The 20088-nt window shown below is 42.9% G+C and overlaps 2 protein-coding genes across 2 annotated transcripts; one reads left to right on the forward strand and one right to left on the reverse strand.

Moving 5' to 3' along the window:
• Positions 1-6446: 6446 nt before the first annotated feature.
• Positions 6447-10323, forward strand: LOC141592769 (malate dehydrogenase, chloroplastic). Its single transcript, XM_074413582.1, has 2 exons — positions 6447-6633; positions 8758-10323. The coding sequence occupies exon 2, from the start codon at positions 8799-8801 to the stop codon at positions 10011-10013; it is 1215 nt and encodes a 404-aa protein (XP_074269683.1). The 5' UTR covers positions 6447-6633; positions 8758-8798; the 3' UTR covers positions 10014-10323.
• Positions 10324-10596: 273 nt separating this feature from the next.
• Positions 10597-16060, reverse strand: LOC141592770 (vacuolar protein-sorting-associated protein 37 homolog 1). Its single transcript, XM_074413584.1, has 7 exons — positions 15847-16060; positions 13808-14038; positions 13199-13286; positions 12267-12306; positions 12142-12188; positions 11906-12026; positions 10597-10973 (listed from the first exon to the last, which is right to left on the reverse strand). Exons 1-7 carry the CDS (start codon positions 15858-15860, stop codon positions 10810-10812), a joined length of 705 nt encoding a protein of 234 aa, XP_074269685.1. The 5' UTR covers positions 15861-16060; the 3' UTR covers positions 10597-10809.
• Positions 16061-20088: the final 4028 nt, after the last annotated feature.

The following is a 20088-nucleotide window of genomic DNA, read 5'->3' on the forward strand; positions in this document are numbered from 1 at the left end:
GCAATTCTTCTAGCGTACCGGTCATTGTGTCCCCGTCGCTCTCGGCTAAGACCGAGGTAATCGGGGTTATGGCTCGATAGCAATTCTTCTAGCGTACCGGTCATTGTGTCCCCGTCGCTCTCGGCTAAGACCGAGGTAATCGGGGTTATGGCTCGATAGCAATTCTTCTGTAAGTTTGTATTTCATTATCGGAGTCATCCACGTTGTCTCGGCCTCTATGTTTCCCACCATGCCGACGGTCTCAGTGATGCTCTTCGCATTCCTGATATCTACCAAAGCACGTTGGTGACATTCTTGATGGTTGAGTTGGCAAGTTTGGAGAGAGCGTCGGCCCGGTTGTTCTCGGATCTGGGAACGCATTGGATTTGGAAAGATTTCAATTTCGCTATGTCGGCCTTTACCCTCTCTAGGTACCTTACCATTCCGTCGTCCCGAGCCTCAAACTCCCCTCGATTTGGTTAGTAACCAACGGTGAGTCTGTCTTCAACACAATGTGTTCCGCTCTCGACCCTAGCTAGCTCGACTCCGGTTATCACCGCCTCGTATTCGGATTCGTTGTTCGAGGCCGAGAAGGTGAATTTCAAGGCATACTCAAACTCGTCCCGTTTGGGCTGATGATAAGGATGCCGGCTCCCGAGCATTTAAATCGTGGAGGAGCCGCGTCGGTGTAAACCTCCCATACGCACCGGTTTGGCTTTTCTTGATATGTGCATTCGGCCAGGAAATCTGCAAGTGCTTGCCCCTTTATCGAAGGTCTTGGTTTGTCTTGAATGCCGAAGCGAGAGAGTTCCACCGCCCATTTGATGAGCCTGCCGGATTGTTCGAATTTTTCCAAAGCTTTCTCTAATGGGCGATCGGTTAGGGCCGTCACGGGGTGTGCGTCAAAGTAGGGTTTTAACTTCCTCGTGGCAACGACGGCGACGCGAGGTGCTTTTTCAATTAGTGGATAATTTCTCTCGGCGGGTAACAGTATGGTGACAAAGTAGATTGGGTCTTTGTTGCTTGTCCTCTTCTCGACGATCACGGCGACTTGTGGCCGAGGTAATCTTGCTATGTATAGGTATAGCGTCTCCCCAGATGTCGGCTGGACGAGTTGGGAGAGTCGAAGGTGAGCTTTCGATTGCACGAAAGGCGTGCTCTGTTCCTCCCCCACCAAGTCTTTATTCCCCTTCAATACTTTGAAGAATGGGGTGCTCTTGTCGGCTGACCGAGAGATGAAACGGGCGAGAGCCGCCATTCTCCCGGTTAGCATCATAACCTCTTTTCGATTCCTTGGTTCCGGCAGGTCTAGGATTGCTTGGATTTTGTCTGGATTGGCATCAATGCCCCTGGCACTGACAAGTACACCGAGGAATTTACCTGCCCGGACACCGAAGTTGCATTTCATTGGGTTGAGCTTCATCTTGTATTTCCTTAGTGAACAAAATGTTTCGTGTAAATCGGCCAGTGCTCATTGTCGGACTTGCTTTTCACAATAGCATCGTCGACGTAGGCCTCAATGTTTCGCCCTTTTTGATTTTGAAACACTTTGTCCACCAGCCTTGTATACGTTGCGCCGGCGTTTTTCAAACCAAACGGCATCATTTTGTACATGTATGTGCCGTTAGCGGTGATGAATGCGCATTTAGGCATGTCTTCCTCAGCCATGAATACCTGGTGATACCCCGAGAAGGCGTCTAGTAGGCTCAACATGGTGTATCCTGCCGTGGCGTCGATCAAGCTATCTATTCGAGGCAAAGGGTAACAATCTTTGGGGCATGCTTTATTAAGTTGGGTAAAGTCTACACACATTCTCCATGCCCCCGATGATTTCTTTACCATCACAACATTGGCTAACCACTCAGGGTAAGTGCAAGGCATAATAAAGCCCGCCGTAAGTAGTTTATCTACCTCGGCTTTGATGGCCTCATCTTTCTCGACCGAGGAGTTCCTCATCCTTTGCTTGACAGGCGGCGGTGGGGAGTACGTTCGACTTGTGAATAATTACCTCCCGGCTCACGCCCGGCATCTCGGCCGAGTAGGCGAAGACGTCCTTATTTTTCCTTAGCGCGAGTCCAGGAGTTCGGCTCTGAATTTTGGTTCCAGGTTGACACCGACGGTCACGGTGCGGCCTGGGTCAATCTCCACCTCCTCTGTCTCTGCTCCTTCAACCATGCGATGGTTCGGTCGTTCTCGGACACGGGAGTGTCTTTGTATCGGAAGGATTTTAATTTTGAAGCGCCGGCTCTCACCCTCTCTAGATACCTTGTCGTCCTATAGTCCCGAGCCTTGTACTCTCCTTTGATCCGGTTGGTCAATAAGAGCGAATCTGTTTTCACCACGACATGCTCCGCCCCGGCGGTTCAGCTAGCGACTCCGGTTATCAACGCCTCGTACTTGGATTCGTTGTTTGAGGTCAAGGAGGTAAGCTTCAAGGCGTGCTCGAACACGTCTCCGTTTGGGCTAAGAATAACGATCTTTGGCCTTCGAGCTATCCGTCGTGGAAGGGCCGTTGGTGTGTATCTCCCATACGCCGGGTTCCTTCTCGTTCTTCGAGGCGAGCTTATGTGCTTCCCCCCGGTCCGAGACGTATATCAATGTCAAGGCCCGGATGGAAATTACGGCGTCGGTTTCACTCAAAGTGACCCGGCCTATGAGCACGTTGTGGACGGATGTGCCGTCGATAACTATAAATTCGAGACATAACATTCCCCGGCATGGTTCCCTCGCCGAACCTCACCGGATCCCGACCGACCGACCCAGGGTACCAGGCCGACCCAGGAAAAGGCATCAAACGGGTTGGTGCGGGGCTCAAATCTTCGACTCTCGGGCCGAGGCCGAGAAAGCATTCTCTGTACATAATGTTTGTGTAGGCGCTGTGTCAATCGGGCACCTCTTCACCAAGTGGTTGGCTATGTCCAGGTGGACCGTAAGTGGGTCGCTGTGAAGAGCGACGACTCCCTCGTAGTCCTTCTTCCCAATGGTCATATCGGGGATATTGGAAGCGGGGTGGTGTGTTGGGCACAAAGTTGATGGTCCAGCACGGTTCATTCAGGTGCCGTTTGTGCCCATGAGCGGACCCACCATTATCGTTGCCCTCGATGATAGCATGGATTACTCCTATCCGTTCAAAGACGGACTTGCTATGCGACCCGCCGGCATCTGGTTTTTGGCCTCCGGCAACATATTTGCCGAGACTCCCCTTCGGATCGATTCCTCAATGGCATTCTTGGATGTCGGCGATCGTTGTTAAGTGACCGGTGTGGCCGTGGTACTCACGATCTTGATCGCTCGTGTCACCGTCACTCCTCGGCCTAGGGGTCTTTCCCACTTCGGCCCTCGTTTTTGCTCAACGCGAAGACCTCGGCCCGATACGACTAGGGGGTGTGATCATCGTACCGTTTTTGTAATCGTTCCCGAGCTCCCCCCGGCATCCGCCGAGTTCTGTTTCCTGGCAGATTTGTCCGACCGTGACCTATTATTCTCACGGCGTCTTTCGTCGGACCGTGACCCATTGTTGCCACGGCGTCTTTCATCCGGGTTGTCCTCCCGGTGGCTCTTCTTTTCGGAGGGCTCGGCCTCACTGGGGCCGACCCATGTCTTGTGATAGTCTTCTACCTTGATGGCACAGTCGGCCATCCTCCTGGCGGCATCCAAGCTCGGGCCTCCGCACTTGATGAGCTCATTTTTAAGTCTCCCCTTGGGAGGCCCTTCATCGGCCGTCGAAGGCCGCCGATTCGGGATTAATTTCTCGAATCTGTTGGACCTTTCCATCGAACCTCTTCACATAGCTTCGTAGAGACTCGCCCCCCTTCTGTTTGATAGTTAGGAGGTCCGATGTCTCCACGGCCCTTCTCTTGTTGCAAGAGTCTTTGGGCTAGAAAGGCGTCTCTTAGGTCGGCGTAGTAGTATACCGAGCCGTCGGGAAGCCCTTTGTACCAACTTTGAGCCATCCCATGCAAAGTTGTTGGGAAGACTCGGCACCAGACCTCATCGGGCTGCTCCCATACCGACATGTAAGACTCGAAAGCCTCAGCGTGGTCGGCTGGATCACTATCTCCTTTGTATGATAGGGGTGGCAACTTGAGCTTAGTTGGCATTGGACTTCTAGGACGTGGCGTTGAGGGGTCGTCCGACCACGTGCCGAACGACACGCGGCGATCGGCTCCTCGCATTCCTAATCCGGCTCCTCTCCTCGTAGCGGGAAGGACTTCTTCTTCGACTCGGACTTCTTCTCCAACTCTGCTGAGTCGGACTCCTCTGGTTCCTTTGGGGTAAGCCTCGTTCGTGTTGCGGGGACGCTGTCCTCCCATGAGTGCGGGAAGGACTTAGGTCTACCACGCCCACTTTGGGCTCCCCCGGCGACTTGGCTGGGTCGGCTTCTCCCAGTGCTCCGTTCAAATTTCTCGAGTCACGTTTTGGGCCCTGGTCTCTGGCGTTTTCCGCCGCTCTTGTCGGGCGTGACGGTGTGTGAGCGGGCGTATTATTAATTAGGTCCAGGACCATTTTCGGTTTCTTATGTCAACCACGTGTCCCATGATGGTGACCTGGTTGGGTGGCGGCGTGTCCGGCATTATTGGCATCCCGAACTCCGGTTGGATTACTCACGCCGGTGAGGGAGACTCCTGAACTCGAGTTGTTGAAAGTATCATCGTGGTAGAATGCGGTTTCGTCGGTCACGATTGCGTCTTGTTGTTTTGACATCTTAGCTTTTTTGGGTGGGTTTTTGTTGTTTTTTTTTTTTTTTGTTTGGGAATGAATGTGACTAGCTTCTAGTATCTTCCCCACAGACGGCGCCAATTGTTCCGGGTGTAATTCCAGAGCATGTATAGTTACCACCCGTGGCTTGTTGAATGATGTCTTGAGTTGGATTCCTCTTTTGGTCTTAGTCGTTCCTCTCGGCCTCTCCTGCAACAATGAACGAACTGAGGGCTTGGCTTTGTGCCAATCGTACTCACTCCGACGCTCAAGTCAGTAAACTTAAAGGATAAGTTGTTACTTGGCTGAATGTATATTGTAGAGAGATAAGGAAGATGTTACCAGATGAATAGTGTATTTAGGTTTAGTTGTGTATTTGTTGGATCCCTTCCTCAATGAAGGTTGAGGAGTATTTATAGGCTTTCACCTTTTGTCACGTGGTAGCCAAGTGGCCAAGTGGCTAAGCAGGTGGAAAGATCGATCTACCTCCTACCGAGGGACTATGGCGGCCGGCGGGCCTTGTTGACCCACCGCCGGGTCTTGGATGTGAGTCTGCGGGTATGTGTCCCTACCGACAGTTGTCATGCCGAGACCAGTGACCGGCCGATGGGTCAGACGGCGGCTAGGCTATCTAAGTCGTTGACTTCTTTGTGGATATCTTTGACCTTCTTCGATATGTTGACAGTTGGCATTGATGCGAGAATATCCCATCATCTACTAAAACCCCAACAAACACCCCTACTTAGAACACACATTAACCAACTAATTAAAGGAAAATTTACGAAAATATATCATATATAAGAAGTTAGTGTTTTTAATCGAGCTAGTTGTATACTTATTATACTACATACATATATTAGGAAATGAAAATGATTGGATGAAGCCATCCGAAAGTCCTAATGGTGACGCTTCCAATCACGCCAAAAAAAAAAAAAAGGAAAAAGAGTAGAGAATCACCAAGATACCTAACTCATACACAACACATCCGATAAAAACGAGGTGACCTCCCATTTCATATCACTCAAGAGGCCACCCTAGAGGTCCAAAATATTGCGTCGACATTACATATACCTGTGTTTTATAACATGAGACGGTTATTTTTCGACTTTTTTTTCCATGTTACTTAATTTAGCTAGTAAAGTATAGGTGTCTTAATGAGACGAGGCAATTTCATGGCACTGATTTGAGATCAAAGGCTCGGTCAAAGCTTAACGAGAAAGCACGAGTCAAGAAGCGGCTGGCTCGATTCGAAAAGCTCGCGAGCGGCTTGAATTTGTATGATTACATAAGATATTGGTCATATTTTATAAAAATATTTTATCATGATTATATCTTTGTATCACACGTATCAAATATCTCGCTGATTTGCCAAACATTTTTACATATTACATATAACTTTCGAACCTTATTATTGAAGATATCGGAACAAAAAAATTGAAAAATAAACAATTTTATATAGGTTTGGATTTGAGGCTTTCAGTTTCGCGTTAAAGGCTGATATAACGAGCACATTTTTTTCAGGCTCGGGTAAGCTCGAGATCGGCTTGAACTCGAGTTTTGGTTCTTGAGCACAAGCCGAGCAAGACCAAGCTCTAGCTCGGCTCGGCTCCTTAACACACCTAATAATGTATAAGTGATAGTCCTCATGACTTGAGTCAACAAAATGATACAACCCCAAAAAAATAAAAATACCGTCTCACCCCATAAAACCGTCCATTTATTGTGCCAAAAAATTTTGTCAACAAAAGGATACAACCCCAAAAGAAATCGGACGGCTATGAATGCTTGAGTAACAAATCAAAGTTGCTTCTTTTATATACTCCGTACTATTTCTATATATATTCCACACCTGCACTTTTTCCAAAATTCCCCTACATTTTTTGACGAAATTGGCAGCTAACAGTCTAACACTACCATTCCATTCACCTACTTCTCTGAACTCCCCGCATTTCTCAGGTACTCCTTTCATTCATTCATTTACTTTAAATTCTATCGAATTGAATATTTACAGTTTTGATATGATGTGAAGTGTTTTTTTGTTACTTGGGTTTTAAAGATTTTGATTGTTATTTGGTGGGTTTATCTTAAATTGTTCGATTTTGTTGTAGATCTGATGTGGGTTTTTGGTCAATTAATTGTTTGATTTATAAGGGTATTTCTCATTTAACTTGTTCAACTAGTTCTAGGATAATGTATTTTTTAGTTTGATGTAAATTTACCATTTAGTTGTACAAGTAGCAATTTTTCTTGGGTATATGTTGGGTTTAGGATTGGGTTTGGGCTAAAGTTTAGATTTTTATTGTGGGTATGTTGTGATTTTTTCTTGATTAATCTTTTGTACAAGTAGAGCATAATTTCTTGGAATATTTTGTGTTTAGGAGGATTTGGTTTGGTTAAAGATTAGATTTTTAATGTGGGTATGTTGTGATTTCTTGATTTTTGTTACTACTCCCTCCGTTTTTGTATACATGATGTTTTTGTTTTTCGGGGTAAGTCGTTAATTTAGCATGGTTGATTATTTTCAAGCTTGGGGGGATTTGTATAAGTTAACTTGAGACAATGGGGTAGCCAACTCATATGTCATGTGGTATGTGAGCCTTGAATTTTCAATTTTCATGTTGATTAGAATTTAGATTGGACGTGATGCTCATGGGTCAGTCATTATCCATTGTTTTGCTCATTTAGCATTGCGACGTTTTTTAGATTTGTCATTCATCGAGTCTGAGTTATTAAATGAAAGTCTGAATGTTTGCTGCATTGGGGTTCTCTAGTTCTGGATCCTCAGATCTTGATTCTTATACCCTAGACTCCGTTTTCTCTTTCTTGATGTCCTTGTTGCCCTTTCTTAATTTGATGAAAAGATAATGCGTTGTCCTTTTTCACGCTCAATTTTTGGTAATAAAATCAGTGTGGGGACATTAGTCGTCTGTGTGTCGAATAAGAAGTCGGTTCATATGCAAATATGCAATTGAGATGTTGGTGACTTGTGACCTTTCAAGTTTTAATTGATTTTTCCAATTGGGCTACTGTTTTACACGATGAAGTTATTTACTTACCTATCTCTTTTGCTGTTCTTCCTTTGATTTCTCTCCTGAATACATGTTGCCTTCAACACATACCTTTACATTTATCTAAAACAACTCTTATTGCTCTGGGTTGAACCACTTGATTCAGGGCATGTCATTTTGTTTGATTCATTCAGCTATGCTTGTCAATAGTTTTAGCCAAGTGGGATATGTGGGTATGTTTCTACATAGTAGGTCTGGCAAATTTTCTGATAAAACCATGATGATGTGACGTCCAATGTTATACTAGTAATAAGTCTTTCCATATTTAATGTTTTTTGTTGGAGCTAATTATAAGAAGATGCCGCCTTGGATTTTGGGTGTTGGTGGAAGATCTTAGCTTATTTGTGCATCTGGCTTAACTTACTCATTTGATCATTAACTTGGAATGACCAACATCGTGGTCACGAGAGAAGATTGTATGCTAAGTATAATATGACATTGTCTTTGGATTATGGATGTCGTGATGAACTTGGGATCACCAACATTGTGGTAATGAGAAACGATTGTTATGTTATGGAGGCATGTGTGTCTGATATGTTTAATTGTTTATTTAGAGTAGTCAGCCTTTTTATGTAAGTCGACTGATTTTGGTTGAAAGATGACTCGAAAAATGGGTGCCTAGTGTCTGGGGAACCATTTAAGAAATGAAGCTAAAGTCTGCAGTATGGAACATAGTAAAACTGGAAGTTCGTTATTCTATGATCTATGATATAGGGCTTTAGCTGATATTGCACATATTTTACTGTACTCTGTGACACTTTTAGTGAACACTGATATCTAGACATTTTACAACGACAATTGCATTACTCTAGTGCCTCGAGAACTCTTGTAGGTTGCAGGGTAAAGGTGGATAGGTATAGCAGCCTTACCACTGCTTCATAATTGGCACTCACATTGGTTGGTGCTATTTTGTTTTCTTATTTACCAGGAATTTGCTGAGTAGCTTTAGCATTGATCATTGGTTTTTTTCCCTTTCTATACTTCTTCACCCATTATTGCTGCATGCTTCTAGGTGAGTTCGGTTAGTTGTGAAGTTATCGCTCATAATACACGATGGCCGCTACAACTGCTGCAAATGTGTCCCTTGGATCAATCTCACACAGCAACGTGAAGGCAGGCATGGTTTCGAAAATGAAACCATCTAGTCTTCAAATGAAATCCACCCATGATTTAAGCAGTTTCAGTGGCCTCAACTCGTCTTTCCTCGGAGAACACGGTGTTGTTTCCCTACAAAGTTCTTTCAAAAGCAAAGCAGTGAAACAACCCAAAGAATCTTTAACTAATATGCAGCCAAAGATTTCCGCATCTTTCAAAGTGGCTGTTCTCGGAGCAGCTGGCGGTATTGGTCAGCCATTGGCCCTCCTTGTTAAGATGTCCCCACTAGTCTCAAAGCTCCACCTTTATGACATAGCAAACGTCAAGGGAGTTGCTGCTGACCTCAGCCACTGTAATACACCCTCCGAGACTGTAGCTTTTACTGGGCCTGAGCAGTTAGCCGATGCCCTAAGAGGTGTAGATGTCGTGGTCATCCCGGCAGGAGTCCCAAGAAAGCCTGGAATGACTCGAGATGACCTTTTCAATATCAATGCTGGCATAGTCAAGTCATTGGTTGAGGCTGTTGCCGATAACTGCCCAGACGCTTTCATTCACATAATCAGCAACCCAGTGAACTCAACTGTCCCAATTGCGGCCGAGGTCCTTAAACAGAAGGGTGTTTATAACCCTAAGAAGCTTTTTGGTGTGACTACTCTTGATGTTGTTAGGGCAAACACATTTGTTGCTCAAAAGAAGAATTTGAAACTCATTGATGTAGATGTGCCCGTGATCGGTGGACATGCCGGAATCACCATTTTGCCCCTATTGTCCAAGACAAAACCATCTGTCAGCTTCACCGATGGGGAGGTGGAGGAATTGACTGTAAGAATTCAAAATGCCGGGACTGAAGTTGTGGAAGCCAAAGCCGGGGCAGGGTCTGCGACATTGTCAATGGCATATGCTGCTGCTAGATTTGTCGAGTCCTCTTTACGGGCCCTCGACGGGGACTCAGATGTGTACGAATGCTCGTTCGTACAATCAGAGCTGACCGAGCTCCCGTTCTTTGCATCCAGAATTAAGCTAGGAAGGAACGGGGTCGAGGCTTTTGTGAAGTCCGACGTACAAGGGCTAACTGACTACGAAGCCGCAGCTCTTGAAGCTCTTAAACCAGAGCTGAAAGCAAGTATTGAGAAGGGAATTGCTTTTGCTAACAAACAACCAGTTAATGCTTGAGACTGGATGCTTCTTTACGTATCCAATTTGATATGAGGAATGCATGGGACGCTGTTTTGATATACTTGATTGATGAACTCGATTTTGTAGCTTTAAAACGGGTTGACGCCCACTGATAAAAAGTTCGTGTTAGACACGAACCCTTGTATTTGAGTCTTCTTTGGACTGTAAGTCTTGTGATCCTCTGAGGCTTTGATGCTTCATTTTTAGGGAGAGGGTTTTTTCTTTGAAAATTTCGAGCATAATGTCTAAAAGTTTGGAGTCGGACGAATTTCACTTTAATGCATTAAATTTCAGCAGTTGTATTTCAGTTGACATTGGAACAAATTTTCGTTTCTGCAAGAAAATCAAAGACGCGATTGATAGTCTTGACCGACCAGTCCTTATTTTAGTGAGTCGGAACTACTTAAATTTTGGGAAAAAAATTAAAAAACAGACGGGAGACCAAACTACTCGCACAGACGTTAACGAATTTAAAGGGGTGTATCGACCAGAAGCGTTGCTCAAAGAGTGTATAGAGTGGACTATTGTACATGTTACATTTTTCATGTTCAACTGAGTATAGAAGTCGAGGAACGAGGGATTACCATGAAAAAATGAAGCTCAATTTCACAAGAGTATTGAACATATGATCACTGAGATTACATCAGAAAACTTATAACATTCGGAGAGGGAAGGGGCAAATAACTACGACCATACAAACACAAATTTACACATGTAAGCGACCCAAAATTATCAGCTTATCAGAATGCAAGTCGGAAATGCAGACAATAACTGCGAGAGATTAAATATATGTTCATCCAACAGAAGAAGTCTTGGCAGCAAGGTGGGTAAGAGCTCGACGGTGGTACAAATAACGTAGCTTCTTGTATTTCTGGACAAATGGTCCCACCTCTATTTCCTTCTCCAGGAACTGCCGGTTTAGAGCTTCAGAATCCTCATCTACTTTGTTCATTGAATCTGCAGAATCCCAGTAAGTTTGGTTATTATAGTCGCATAAGAATAGGTGGAAGTCAATATTTTGAAAAGATAGACTGTACGCAACAGTTTCCCTTAGTTAATTGCGTCTAATTCTTATTTGAGAGTAAATCCTGAACTTGAGCAAAAAAAAGAGTATATGCAAGGAGACAGGAAAAACGGCCAGCAATACGTGCACATCACCGTGACATCCTTTCTGGGCTCAACAAAATCGTAATTGTATTACTTGTTTGGTTGACAATCAAACAACTCAGTGAGTAGATAACTAAGCACTTTTTTTTTTAACAAAACGAGTGGGAGTAGGACTCTGAATTGTATACATCCTACTGGCAATTTCAACTTGTGTTAACCAAACAGTTTTGGGTAATTGCCATGGATTTCCAAGTATTGGAAATTTCGCGCATTCTTATTTCAGATGGGCTGTTTTCCCGTCTGAAATAAGACGGACAAAATGTTGCCATTTTTTAAGAGAATGTAACCATTTAATGACAATGTTATAACTAGAGTTGTCATTTTTTACCCTGAAAATGATGTGAAAAATAATGGTCACATGTTATCAGAAAATAACAACATTTTATTGTAAAATGGCAATATGTTGTCCGTCTTATTTCAGACGGGAAACAGCCGTCTGAAGCAAGACGCGCTGTGGAAATTTATGTCCATAGGATTTCAACTTGCTTTACATGTTAGCCGGTCCTAAATAAATGATATTCTGGATATAGGCTTCGTTGTTGCCTGTTGGGAATTTCAACTTCCTAAAAGTGAAGCAACTTACTACAAGTAATTCTTTAGTCTATATAAACTAATAAGTACACAAACATTATTCTGCAGGGTTTCTGAAAGCTCGATTTTTACAGGCGCTTAATTGAGTGTCGTCTGTTACTCATAATAGTAAGATGAACATTGTAAATTACCTTGCAACTTCTCCAGAAGCGATGCAAGAGAATAGCACTTCATGATTTCGTCTTTCTGTCTCTCTAAGTTGTTCAATTTCTCCTGTGCATCGGCTAACTCACTTGTACGAATGATCATGCACTGTGACAATGGCAACAACACAAGGAAATGTAAGGGAAAATTTCTCTCATGTCCCCACTCTCCAAACATCCATCAAACAAATCCACCTTCATTTCCGTAGACATTTCCAACTCACCTGATTTCTCAGTTCCATTATCTGTGGTTCCTTCTCCAAATTTTCCCCTGCCAATATAAAATACAATAAGTGTTGACTCACCATTTATTGGACTAACAGCAAGGAAAACCAAATAAAAAACTCACTAGCAAGTTGAAGAGTTGCCTTCTGCAATTCATCCCTGACCTAAGCACAGAAAATGTTGAAAAATTGTCAGATGCTTGAAAGTAACATAAGCACAATCTATTGCTTTAATGATAAAAGTGGTGTTTCTCTAAAATAGTTTGACAAAAAAAAAATGTAGGGAAAAAAACTTTCTTGTATATATGAGTGTACTCAGTTTGGAACTCTGAACAGAGGAAACAGATAAAAATAGTTGCATTATTGCAGCAACATCATCATCAATCATAATTACACGCTCATGGGTAGGGGGTACAAAGCATTTCCAATGCAGTAACACAGAGTCACAGACACTCTTTCCAAGCGACTCTTATCCGAAAATGGGACGACCATCAGCTATTTAATGAAAGGAAAGGGAAAGTGGGTTTAGTAAGGTGTGTACCACATATCCATAATACTCCCTCCAAGGCCTCCACCTCAAGTTATAATGATAATTAGAGAGAAGTGGTAAAGTAAGGATAAGGGAGAAGATAAATTAGTACTCCCTTCGTCCCGGTCAATTGTTTATATAGGGCATAGTACGAATTAAGCAATCTAGCCACCACCAAGTTCAATAAAATAAGAATCTACATAGCTCATCCCCTTATCTAAGGGTTGATTCCACCTACCACCCATCTTGCTTCGATTGTGTAAAGGAAAATAGTAATTTCTCACAGTATATAATGAACAAATGATGCACCAAGGCAGAACCAATGATGCAAATCAACAAGCCGTTGAAAGTTTGTCATCTAAGAAATTCTACATTCCTAATTAACAACACCAACTTATGCAATCCCAAATCTCTATTATTAACAGTTGATGGGTTTAAAACCATTCACAGCACTTTATTATTTCAAAGGATAGAATCAAAGTGTAAAATTGAGAGATAGAGGGTATATCTGCATATTAGAAAACTCACATTGTTTTGCGTCTTTACTTGATCAAGAGAGAGCAGAAACTGATTGTAGGCCTCTTTGTCTGTCAAAAGCTTCCGCAAATCATCAACGCTGTAAGATTTCAAAGAAAATTAACGGTGAGGTAGATCAAAGTGATCATAAACTTAATAAAGAAAGGTAACTTTATTTTCATAACATTGATCATTAAAAACGCGAGGTTTTCTATCTCTGAATTTTCATCAGCCCTCAAATGTTTTATCCCAAAATTAAGGACATATAATCAACCAGACAAAGGATATTGAAACACAAATAAGAACATGACTACAGACGTGAGAAGTTGCCATGCACTTTTGAACTCAATTCACAAGTCGTCTTCAACCTAATGGTAACAATAGTTGACATTTGCCAATCATATTCTATCCAAAAATAAACTTGGGAAATACAGTTGAATCTTAAGCATGTACCCATTTAAAAATACTGTAAGGAATATTAACCTTCATTCAATTGACTAGACCATTTGTTTAGATGAAGGAAAATGAACACTTATACATCTAATTAGTGAATGCCGACAAAGTCATACAAGTTCAAAGGAAATAGTAGTACTAGCTAGCAGGAGGAAGTCCATAGCTAACCTTTTATCTTTTAGAACAGAAATTATTCCAGCGGCTTCAGCAGGTGACACTGACACATGTGAAGCAGAATCATGTCTCTCATATGGCCTCTGAGGATTATAGCTGTTAGATGAACTACCAGAAGCGGTTGTGGGTCGAGAATTACTTGGAGAGTTAACTACAGATGGAGGGTACCATGACTGTCCTGTTGAATCTTGTGGACGAGGTTGTGGTTCTTGGTCTTGAGACCCCCTGCAAGCAGCCATTGTTAATGCAAGAAGATTGACATGCATCATTCTAAAACACAATACATGGTTGTAGACAAGTACTGCGATATTATGACACTTCTCTGCACGTAGTCACTTGAGTCACTTCTAGCTTTTATTAAGAATGCTGACCTTAATGTTTGATGAACACTCACTTAACAGAAGGCTGTCATTGACAACTGTACTAAGAGACCTATAAAACCAAAACTCATATACATACACGAACAAGGAATTTGCCACTACCACAAATACACGTTTCAAATCCACTAACACATCTAACAATCAGAAATATTCCTACTAGCATAAGCATTTCAACAGAGACTACACACAACAGCGAATGACTAGATGAGCTGACGCAAAACCATTTACACCATAGCACACACTCTAGTTATCTAATACTGATAACAAAACAACAAACAAAAGCGAAATGCATAAAACAAAATCCATGATTCGAAAAATCTCAATTTCCTTCAAATTTCACGCATGAGCTTAAGGAAGATGTTACTTTGCATTATACAAAACACCACAAGGACAGTGACAACTGGTTCATGAAAATAAAGCCTCGGTTCAACTAAACGCTAATCACACTTGCATTGCAACTAAATTTGCACACAACTGACCCTTCAAGATTTTCACCAGAGAAGGAATTGGGGTCTACTCGAGTGTCACCGCTATGACATCCCGACAATTCAAATAATCAGACTGAAAGTCAAACAAGTATCCAACATAGAAATGTCAATCTCTTCAATCTACGTATAAGTGTTGTCCTACTTTTAGTCAGAAAAACAGTTAAGTATATTTCACACTGAGGATAACGATACCAACTACCTCAGGTGTCACAAAACTACCTGATTTGTGAAAACACTATATGTTACAAGTCTCCTTTTTCATAACTTCTCAAGCCAACCATACAACACATGGTTCATAAACTATCGCCTAAGTAGCAAACACAATCCACAAACTATCAAGGAAGCAAATAAAGATTCCTCATATTGCCAGGGCAACCACTACAATCAAGTTACCATCGTCAACAATGACACTTAACCCATGAAGGCGTAACTAAGGGGGTGCTTGGTTGGAGTTTTTGGAATGGATTCAATTCTATCTAGTGTTTGGTTGGATTTTCCATTCCAACTCTTTGGAATCCCATACCCACCTCTCCCCCAAAGTTTCTAATTCCATTCCATCCAATATTGTTATTAGTCTCCATTCCAAGGTCGAACCAAACAACTACAAACAAGAATGGGGTTCTGACTCCATACCTCCATTGTATTACACGCCATTCCAACACTTTGAACCAAACGACCCCCAAGTCTCTTGTAAGACCACACTACAATCAAAATACCTAAATTTTCAAGCGACATAATGTTACATACACAGAAAAAGCTCACTTTTCTCCGAAGTAATCTAACAATCTGTATAACACATGCCACCGCCATTTTCAAGAGAGATCACACTTCTGATTGCAATAAACAATCGAATTCCAATCGATTTTCGCTTTTCTACTTCAATCAATACCTCTTTAGCTCAATCTAAATTTACAACTTTAATATTCATTCATTTACAAATCAATGAATCATCCACCAATTTAGGTATAACGATCACAACAGCAATTTAAAGTAATTAATCAAAATCCAGTTCCGCAGTTCGCAACGATAAATTGCAACAACGATAATCTAAAACATACAAATCAACGAAACCCTAGAAATACAGAAAAATTAAACAAGCGGAAAATATCAAAATTAAGCATAAAAATTAAACAATGATTGATCAAAGATGGATTAAAAGAGGTACCAGAATCTAAACATGGAGGAATAGTTGAAGGATTCGGATCAAAAACTGAATGAAATCGAAATCAAATTTGTGGAGAAGAGCGATATCGATGAATTACGCGAGGATCTTGAATGCGGTCTTCCTATTTTATCCTTTTTAAGCTTTTTTATTAGTTATACTCGTATTACTTGGTTCTTAAGAGTCGACTAATTTCTTGGTTTTGCAATACGCGTTTAGTTTAACAGAATTACTTAAACTTGAAACTAATACGGACTAGACTAGGTGATTATAGTTCGATGAATTCTTATTTACATCGGGTGTATTTAGAGGTCTTGAGGTGGACTTTGGGTCGGTTCAGCACGGCCTGGGCCGGGCGCTGGAACCGGGCTGGGTTGGGTGTGGGGAGCCTGAGCCCACAATGCAGGTTGGAAGTGGGCCAGGCGGGCTGGGCAGTGTAGGCTGAGAAAGAGTGAGCCCAGGACCAACCCGTAATGGAGAGCGGGTTGTGCGGGCTAGAAGATCGGGTCAGCGGGCGCGTGTGAAGGGAGGCCCGATGGGGTGGGCCTGGCCTACCCTCACTGTTGTCCACCTCTAGTCTCTAGGTGTATCAAATTTTGATAAACGTGAGAGTAAAACAACTCTTAGCAATATCATTTGATGAAGGACCAATTTTTTTTATTATGTATGAATTAAAAATGCATTAACTTAAATACAGAAGTAAGAAAAGGCAATATGAAAGTATGTAAAATTAGTACTCCATATTTTTTAAGGTTCGTATGTGATAATGAGCGTTGTGTTTATTTGTATTTGTTATAAAGGTTGAGGTCTCATTCCACATTTCCACATGTGTGTTTGGGATTTAGGCACTGTTTCACATTAGAGGGATTAGAGTTAAGAGACTTGTTTATAAGCTAGTGGATACTTCTTCTATCACTACTTAGTTTATGTGTACAAGACTGACTATGTGTAAAGAGCCGCACATTTAACCGCATAATCCCAAGAATTGCGCGCGCGGTCCTTTCATTTCGAGCCCTTAGATTTCTTATTTGTACTCATATATTTTCATTTCTGTTTTTAGTTTCATTTAGTACTCCAAGACCACTTCTTGCGTGTCGAATCTTGGAGTCTCGTTTTTAATTTAAGATACGTGTTTAGGTGTTTACAAAACGTATCGTTATTCTGCACACTTAATATATCCTGCTAAAGGAACCAAACTATCAAATAAGCCTATTTGAGAGGTGCTAGTCAAACAAAACTGCTTCTCATCTTTAAGCTTGATATTGCTTGTCTTTTGCTTTCAATAATCGTATTGCTTACTTTTATTTCTTTCGTGTGCCGGACTTTGATAATCGTGACTAGGATTCCCGACACACATCCTGAGTCCCGAGAAGCGTGCTAGTCAGCGATCCCTCACTAGTACGTGACCCTTGTTGCTGACATTCTTGCCCTAGAGAACGAAGGGCAAGGGTGCGCACCACGATCTGGCTAAAGTACCGGACCGTGACATTTGGTATCTGAGCGCGATCTTCAGACGGGTTTCTGCAAGCCGCATTTGTTCATCGAAATCGAGAAAATGGGCAACAAGATGGAGGAACGAGTGGGATACTTAGAAGACGCGTTCGATAATAGACTTCCAAAACTCGAGGCTATCGTGATCCGAATGGGGGAGAGCCTCGAGGAGTTGGAAAAGACAGTTAGTGGCTAAGAATCGGGAATGATCGGGATGGATGCACGGATCCAAGCTATCAGTAACGCAATCCCCGAGAATCGAGAGGAAGAAATCGCGCACCTCCATCGAAAGATCGAGGAGCTAGAGAACATTTGCGCCACGCTTATTAAAGCCGTGGCCAACGACAATAAATCTTTAGAGGGCCGAAAGGTGAAGGCGCCCCAACTTCATACCTACAATGGGGCGAGGGATTCAAAAACGGTCGATAACTTTGTCTTCGATATGGAGCAGTACTTCCGAGTAAGTGGGCTCGACGAAGGAGAAAAGGTCGACACGACAAGTATGTACTTAACGGACAATGCCAAGATGTGGTTGAGGGCGAAGTACAAGGAAATGGAAGCAGGCACGATCACAGTGACATCATGGGCCGACTTCAAGAGGATTTTGAAGGATCACTTCTATCCCGAGAACGCAGAGTTTGTCGCTCGGGGAAAGTTGAAGGAGGTGAAGCACACCAAATCAATCCGAGATTATGTGAGGGAGTTCTTAGCGTGCATGCTTGAGATTTCCGAAATGACCGAGACAGACAGAACCTTCGAGTTCATCAACGGATTGAAGAGGTGGGCCAACAAGAGGTAATGAGACATAGCTCTAAGACTCTGTCTTCAGCCATATCAGCTGCAGACCGGCTCCTCGACTTCTTCAGGGAGCGAGAAGAGCCTCATGATGTAGCACCCGCAGAGAATACTAGTGCACCTCAGTATGGGCCTAATTGGAAGAGGCCGCAAGTTACTTCGATTTCGGTTGGGAGCAGTCGGTTTTACTCACAAGGGAGTCAAGCTCGATCAGGGAGTAATGAGAACTCAACCGCAAGCTCGTCCTCCGGGGGGGTACTCTACCGCATCTACAACGAAGAAGTCGTTTGTGTGTTTTTTGTGCAAAAGTCCCCACAAGATGGCCGATTGTCTTAACAAGGCCGAGTTTAATGCGATGTTACAAAACATGCCGAAAGGAGCTCAGGAGCACATTAATGGGGCGTTGGCCGACTATCACCAAGAGTACAACGAAGACTCGAGTGATGACGAGGGCTAGCCACGAATGGGCTCACTTCGGAGGATAAGTGCGATCAGGGGCGAAGCTAGGATTTTATGTATGGGGTAGCAAAAAAATATTGTTAAGAAAAAATGGGATTTACCAAAAAAAATTGTTGCATAACATTAAATTTTTTAAAATACTTTATTGTTCGCTTATAATTTGGATTATATAGTTTTCCGACGCATAAAACGTGTAACCATTGCTACATAATGACTTCAAATCTTCATCATATAATTGACAGCTTATCTTCATTTTATTTTTTATATAATTTTGATACTTTACGATTTAGTCTTTAAGTAAAATAGAAAACAAAGTCCCGATTACACAAATAGACTGGACATCAGCGATATTGCAACAAATAATAAATTAATCAAAAGGCGAAAAGTTAATTATTGAATTGTTACCGTAAAGTTGGGAGGGTTTAACGAAATTTATTTGAGATTACTCGCCGATCCATTAAAAGAATCATTTGATGAGGTATTGAAAATGAAAAAAAAAAACACCATTATTTGTGTCCTAAGGCTCGAACCCTTGCCAACTAGCTGGAGTACCACTCATCCCACTACTGAGACACACCAGTTTCATTGTCAATTTTATGTGTTCTGTTCTATTTATTCCTAATTACTAAGATTTGGGGTAGCAAAGAATCATCGTTCAAATTGTTTTTTTTTGTTTGGGGTAGCGGCGACTACCCTTTGCCACCTACTAGCTTCGCCCCTGAGTGCGATGGGGAAGCTGGATGAACCCCTCGCCAAGAAATCCACGGGGCTGATGTACGTGGACATGATGGTGAATAGGAGGCAGGCACGGGAAATGATCGACTCGGGCGCCACCCACGATTTCGTGACAAAAGAAGAAGCCGATTGGCTGGGACTGGTTCTAAGCAATGATAACAACAGCTTGAAGTCTGTTAATGGGAAAATGAGATATATCCAAAGAGTGGCTAAGAGGATCGCGCGATCCAAGTGGGTGAGTGGGAAGGGGAGCTCGACTTCACCACCGTTCCATTTGATGACTTCAAATTAGTACTCGGGATGCAGTTCTTTCAGAGAGCAATGATGGTGTTGAAGCCGAGTGACGAATGAATGCTGTTGAGGGGGTCTTTCGTAGTGAAGACCATAGATGCAGACGAGCATCAGGGGAACCCCTAAATCTCGGCAATGAGGGTGATACCAATGCCGAGACGAGGGGCGCCAACTTGGAGAATGGCCAAAGGTTCAATAGAACCGAAGGCGAACAAGACCTAGGTTAACTACGCTGCTAAGTGGCTTGAGAGACAGAACAAGTATCTACTACCTATAAGGGAGGTAGACAACGGGAGGCGAAAGACCCAAGGAAGAAGGCCTTGTGACATTAGGGGGGTTGCGTCGATGTAATAACTCGACGTCCTTGTGTGAGGGTTAGCCGACCCAAATGAGAAGGCCTCGTACCATTAGAGGGCCGCGTCGAAATGCTGATTCGGCGTCCTGGAGAACTCACTTACCTTTGAATGCAGGTGC

Source organism: Silene latifolia, chromosome 7 (genome assembly GCF_048544455.1).
Source record: "Silene latifolia isolate original U9 population chromosome 7, ASM4854445v1, whole genome shotgun sequence".
NCBI lineage: Eukaryota > Viridiplantae > Streptophyta > Magnoliopsida > Caryophyllales > Caryophyllaceae > Silene > Silene latifolia.

Bases quoted from the DNA above. Each gene is read 5' to 3' on its own strand.
- LOC141592769 (XM_074413582.1), top strand. From the start codon at position 8,799: ATGGCCGCTACAACTGCTGCAAATGTGTCCCTTGGATCAATCTCACAC.
- LOC141592770 (XM_074413584.1), bottom strand. The intron at 13,287-13,807 runs GTTAGCTATGGA...GAAATCTTACAG, and splicing joins TCTGTTCTAAAAGATAAAAG to CGTTGATGATTTGCGGAAGC. The intron at 10,974-11,905 runs GTAATTTACAAT...GGGATTCTGCAG, and splicing joins GCTTCTGGAGAAGTTGCAAG to ATTCAATGAACAAAGTAGAT.